At 38.2% G+C, this 6,753-nt stretch overlaps 1 protein-coding gene across 1 annotated transcript in view; it reads left to right on the top strand.

Annotated features, from left to right (window-relative positions):
* Nucleotides 1–6,753, top strand: part of SCARB2 (scavenger receptor class B member 2) — a 140,026-nt gene that overhangs the window by 115,311 nt on the left and 17,962 nt on the right. Inside the window, exon 7 of the mRNA XM_007949035.2 lies at nt 1,962–2,131. Within this exon, the coding sequence (XP_007947226.1) occupies nt 1,962–2,131 (170 nt within the window). The remainder of the gene's footprint in view (nt 1–1,961; nt 2,132–6,753) is intronic.

The raw sequence follows: 6,753 nt of genomic DNA, 5'->3' as shown, positions 1-6,753 counted from the left end.
TCTCTCTATATAAGAAGGAAGATGGGGCAATCTACTTCCGTAGTGATACTGCCTCGGAAACCCAAGGAGGGGTCGCTATGAGTCAGGTCTGACTCAATGGCACACAACAACAACAACAAATGAGTCAGAAGCAACTTGACAGCAATGGGTATTATTTATTATGATACCTTTTGTCAAGCATAAAATTTAACATGGCTGTCTTCCAGTGAACAGGTAATTTCTATGTAGAAGAAAAAGAAATTATACTATTGTGCTGTCCTTATTTCAAAATGTATATGTTTAGCTAGAACCTTTGCATTGACCAAATAAATTTACTCTTACTTGCCCTGTAATCTCTCTCTCTTTTTAATATTTATGTTTTAGGTAAAAATTTGCACAGCAAATTAGGTTTCCATTTAACAATTTTTACACAAATTATTCTATGACATTGATTACACTTTTCACATTGTGTCACCCTTATCATTATTTCCATTGTTTCCAGTATCTAGCTTCCCTTCCCCTCTTTGTCTTCTCATCTTTGCTTTTGGGTAAATGTTGACTGTTTGGTCTAGCTTGTAATCTCTTCTTTTCTCCTGCCTACTCCTTCTCTACAAATGAACATGATTAAGTCTCCCCTGTGTAAGAAAGCTATCCTTCTGGTAACCCTGATTTCGCCCTCTCCATCCTGCCACTTCTCCTTCTACTGCCCTTCACCTGAAACTGGTTGAACAAGTGTTGATTCACTTGGCCTCCATCTCCTGTTCCACCCAGTTGTGCAAGGCTGCCTCCTTGTAGTCAGTATTATCTTTGGCTTTCTATGAAATGTCTCTTCAAAGTCAGAAGTGACCTGGTGGCATTTGACATTGTTGATTCATTCTCACATTTCTCCAAATTGCTGTTCTTCCAGTGTTTCCTGTCTCATGTAATTGCATCACCTAACCAATCACCCAAGCCAGAAACATTGGTAACAATATAAATTCTCCCTCCTCTCTTACGTATAATAAGTCACCAAGTAATACGGATTCCTCCCAAGAAATAACTCTTGAATTCATCTCATTTCTCCATCCTGACTATCTGTGCCATGGTTTAGATCCTTTCTGTCTCTCATGGAGAATATCACAGCCACCTTCTAACTAGCCTACCTATTCAATTAAGTATATGTGGAAGGACTAAAGGAAGAAAAAAAAAGTCAATGAGAAAATGCAGTTGAGTGAAACAAGGGAACCTAGAATGGGGGCAGTAGGAGGCTTGTAAAAATACTTGACACAGAGGAAATGTATCTTTATGTAATGGGAGTTTAAGTTGGTCCAGTCACTTTGGAAAGCCATATGAAAGTACTTAGTAAAGCCAACGAGATACAAACAAAATGACTCTGCAGTAGTCTCCTAGGTAAGTTCCCTGGCCTGAAGAACTCTTATATGTATATGCAAGGAGACAGATACAGAAATGTTCATTGCAACATTATTTGTAGTAATGAAAAATTTAAAACAATCTAAATGCCTACAGAAAGGAGAATGATAGATTGTGGTATATTCTTGGGCAATAATGAGCTCAAACATACCGAGGATTGTGAAGGTGGCACAGGACCAGGCAGTGTTTCATTCTGTTGTACATAAATAAGGTCACCATGAATCAGAGCCAGTTTGACAGCAAACAACAACATATTCATAGGATAGAATACCATATAGGATTTTAAATAAAAGAATTAGAACTATGTATGTTAATGTAATAAGTCTCAAAAATATAATCCTGAATGTAGAAAATGGTACACTCTTTACATAACTTTTAAAATGGCAAACAGTACTGCATATCTATAACACTTTGTGTTGGCTGGGCTTCTTTCAAACAATCTTTTGTGTCTTCATTTTCTACTTATACTGTAAGCTTTTAGCAATGTTTTAGAACTATTGCTAACTCACTGGTTTGGGGCAGAGTATGCTGACCAGAGCCCACATTGACTTTTTATTCTTACTTCCTAACAGGTCAGTGTATATAACTTTCAGTGGCTTTGAGAGCGTAAAGGGACTGCCTGCCTTTCGATATAAGGTACCTGCAGAAATATTAGCCAATACCTCAGAAAATGCTGGCTTCTGTATACCTGAAGGAAACTGCTTGGGCTCGGGAGTCTTAAACGTCAGCATCTGCAAGAATGGTAAGAACTCGAAAGAAGGGGCAGGATTATGGGTATCTAGCATGCAGACTCCATGGGAGAAAGATGAGGCAGTCTGCTTCCATAAAGATTTACAGCCTTGAAAACCCTATAGGGCAGTTCTGGTCTGTCCTAAAGGGTCTCTGAATTGGAATCAATTCAGTGGCAGTGGGTTTGTTTTTTGATTTAGAATGCAGGATTGGAAAGCAAAGAGTATCTTATCAGCTCAATTAGAAAGAAAGATTCTGACCTTTCAAGAATAATGTTTTGTAGCATGGCCTCCTCAAGAATTGTTGATTGGCATTTTTGTAATGATTTTTGTTTATGGAATGCCATGTTCTATTTCTTTCTGAACAGTAGTTGAAAAGTTTTAATAGAGATAAAAAACAAGGGCCAATGAGAACAAGTTCTTGGTTTTGATCTCTCCTGTTGCTTTACAGGGTGAATGGTCCTGAAAGTTTCCCTTCTCACTCAGGATGGATTCACGGCACCGATGTAGATTTAGTTTTCTTCCTGGTTTGTTAACATTCTGCTCCCTCAAGAAGTTGATGTCAGAATTAATATAGTCTACTTTAGAAGACTTAAAACTTTTGCTACAATCTTTTCCTCATATTCCCAAATTTAGACTGAAATGTTAAACTCTCCAGGATTATCCTTGATTTTTCTGAATTTCCAAGGAAACATTTTGCATATTGAGATGAGTGAGTGTTGTAGAGTCAGGCAGATCTGAGTTTGAGTCTATTTGTTAACAAACTGGCCAACTTTGTTAAGGATTCTGAACGTCAGTGTTCTCACTATAAATGGAGGTAACTGGAACTTTCTTAAAGGTTGTATGAGGGTTAGAGATACTATATAGCAGACATTCAGGACAATGTCTGCCCTTATTAAGTGCTCACTTGATTTTTTTAAAAATACATTTTAAAGTTCACTATAGGCTACAAAAGGAGCTCTGATAGCGTAGTCCTAAGGCACTTGACTGCTAACCAGAAGGCTGGAGGTTCAAATCCACCAGCCACTCCTCAGAAGGAAGGTTGGGCAATCTACTTCCATAGTGATACCATTTTGGAAACTCTAGGAGGGGTTGCTATGAGTCGGGTCTGACTCAATGACACATGACAACAACAACAACATAGACTACAACAAAAGGAGCTATGGTGGTGGAATGGTTAAAGCACTGGACTGCTAAAGAAAAAGGTCGGTTGTTCAAACCCTCCAGCCACTCCACAGGAGAAAGAGGAGGCAGTCTGCTTCTGTAGACTAACAGTCTTGGAAACCCTAGGAAGCAGTTGTACTCTGCCCTAAAAGGGTTGCTGTGAGTTCAAACTGACTAAATGATAGTGGATTTTTTACATATAGATATAGATATATATATAGGCTACAAAAAAAGATATGGCTTTGTGGAACTGTTTAGCAGAAAAGAGCAAAACATTTATGGATGTGAGAGATTATATATATCTTGACCCATGGAGTAGTGGATATGTAAGTGGATTTCATTGTTACTGGCCAATTAGCTCATTTCTCCAAAAACATTATTTCGCTGGCAGCAATTATTGTGTTCCTCTCTCCTCTTCAATAGATAGTTGCAATCCAGTTGACATTGACTTGTACAACAGAATGAAATATTGCCCAATCCTGTGTCATCCTCAAAATTGCCAGTATGTTCTAGTCCATCACTGTGGCTTTTGTGCCAATCCATCTCACTGAGGGTCTGTCTCATCCTCATTGACCTTGTGCTTCATTAAACTTAGGAACTCTGGTGGCATAGTCCCTAAGGCATTTGACTGCTAACCAGAAGGCTGGCTGTTCCAACCCACCAGCCACTCCTCAGGAGGAATGTTGGGCAATCTACTTCCATAGTGATACCGCCTCAGAAATCCAACGAGGGGTCGCTATGAGTCAGATCCAACTCCATGGCAATGGTTGAGTTGTGTGTTGTGTCCACCACTAGTGATGGATCCTTCGTGATGACATGTCAGAAAGAAGTGAGTTGGACAGTGTTCTGCTGTAATCCATTAGGTTTTCATTAGCTAATTTTTTTGGAAGTAGATTGACAAGCCTTTTTTCCTAGTCTGTCTTAGTATGAAAGCTCCACTGAAACCTGTTCATCATGGGTGGCCCTACTTTTATTTCAAATAATGGTGCCATAGCTTCCAGCAGCATAGTAATACACAGGCCACTACAGTACAACAAACTGACAGATGGATGGTGGAGATCTTGGATAGGTTTCCTTTAATAACTTGTTTTCTTATTTGGCTCTTAAATAGAAAAAAGAACCAAAATCAAAACCAGCAGCTTTATGTAGGCAGACTTTAATCTCATCCCAGGCTGGGTTATAACATGAATTGACAAAGTCTTAAGATTTTTTTTGTATAACGGTAAGATGGTGGAATAGGCAGCAAGCTACACAGACCCTCTTCAACAAAGAAAAGAGAAGACAATTGACAGAGCACAGAAGATAATCCTGGAGGCCTGAGCTTTGAAAGGAAGTATATAGAAGTGGATTAGACACCAACTAGTAGAAGAACGTGGTATCAGGATTGGAAGAAGTTTTGATGGTTTTGATTTTCATAGAAGGTGTGATAGTTGGAGCTGTGTGTCAACTTGGCTGGACCACAATTCTGTGTGGTTTGAGCTGTTGTGCTGTGGTTGTTCCCATGATGGGATCAGATGACTGTGTTTTGAGCAGCCAGTCTGTTGAAAGGGAGTTTCCCTAGGGGTGTGGCCTGATTCCAGTATATCCAAGGACATCCTGGGAAAAGGGACAATCTTCTGTGAATCAGGATTCTGTTGTGCTGCCTACAACTGTCTATGAGTGAACAGTCCACCATTTGGCCTGGAGATCTTGGATTCTTCATTCGTTGGAGTCAGCAGCCGGTATACTGACTGCCAGCCTTGAGCTCCTCAGCCCCTGTGGTTGCAAGAGCCAGGAAAAGCCTCCAGCTTGACGTGGAAAAGCCTCCAGCTTGATGTTTGATCCCAGAACTTTGGACTTGCCAGTGTCTATAAGTGTGTGAGCCATTTTCCTAAGATATATATATATATATATATATATATATATATATATATATATATATATATGCTTTACTGGTTTTTGTTTCTCTAGAGAACCCAGTCTAACACAGTAGGAGCCTTTAATACATCACTTTCAATCACAGATAGTACAACTGGAAAGAAACTCAACAAAGACACAGAAGAACGAAACAATACAGTCCACCAACTTGACCTTATAGACATCTAAAGAGCACTTCACCCAACAACAGCACAATATACCTTCTTCTCCAGTGCACATGAAACATTCTCCAAGATGGAGCAAGTGTTAGGCCACAAAGCAAGGCTCAATAAATTTAAAAACACTGAAATACTGCAAAGCATTTTCTCAGATCACAATGCTGTAAAATTAGAAATCAACAATAGGAAGATAAATGGAAAAAGAGCAAACACATGAAACTGAATAACACCTTCCTTGAAAATGACTGGATAATAGAAGAATTAAAAAATTATTTGAGTCAAACGAGAATGAAAACATAACATACCAAAATCTTTGGGACACAGCAAAAGCAGTGATCAGAGGCCAATATATAGCAATAAATGCACATATCAAAAAAAGAAGAAAGAACCAATATCAATACCTTAACCCAACATCTACAACAATTATTAAAAAAAAAAAAGCAACAACAAAAAAGCCTACAGTCACCAGAAGAAAAGAAATAATAAAGTTTCAAGCAGAAATAAATGAAACAGAAAATAGAAAAACAACACAAAAAAAATCAATAAGACTAGAAGTTGGTTTTTTGAAAAGATTAATAAAATTGACAAACCACTGGCAAATTTAACAAAGGGAGAGAGGAAGAGACTACAAATAACAGGAATAAGAAATGAATTGACAACACCACAACAGAACCAACTGAAATAAAAGGGATAATATCAGGATACTATGCAAAACTAAACTCCAACAAATTCAAAAATCTTGAAGAAACAGACAGATTTCCAGAAACATACTACTTACCTAAACTAACAGAGGCTGAGGTGGAAAATTTAAACAGACCCATAACAAAAGAAGAAATTGAACAGGTCATAAAAAAACTACCAGCAAAAAAAAAAAAAAAAGCCCTGTCCCAGATGGTTTCACTGGCAAATTCTACCGAACGTTCAGAGCAGAAGTGACACAAATCTTACTTAAAATATTCCAGAACATAGAAAAGGGTGGAATCCTTCCCAATTCATTTTATGAAGTAAGCATAACCTTGATATGAAAACCAGGCAAAGACACCTCTCGAAAGGAAAACTACAGACCAATATTCCTCATGAATATAGATGCAAAAATCTTCAACAACAACAAAGAAATACATTATGACCAAGTGGGGTCGGTCCATATCAGGTATGCAAGGATGGTTCAACATTAGAAAAACAATCAACATCATCCATCACATAAATAAAACAAAGGTGGAAAAGCTCAATATCTTCAGCCAAAACCAGGCCAGGAGCTGATTGTGGAACAGACCATCAACTGCTCATAGGCAAATTCAATTTGAAGTTAAAGACAATGAAAACAAGTCCAAGAGAGCCAAAGTATGATCTTGAATATATCCCTCCTGAATTTAGAGATCATCTAAAGAATAGATTTG

This window comes from Orycteropus afer, unplaced genomic scaffold, assembly GCF_000298275.1.
Source record: "Orycteropus afer afer isolate SDZICR_OR568_19922 unplaced genomic scaffold, OryAfe1.0 scaffold00235, whole genome shotgun sequence".
NCBI lineage: Eukaryota > Metazoa > Chordata > Mammalia > Tubulidentata > Orycteropodidae > Orycteropus > Orycteropus afer.
Note: the sequence above shows the minus strand (reverse complement) of the source record. Positions and strands in the feature narration are given on the sequence as shown.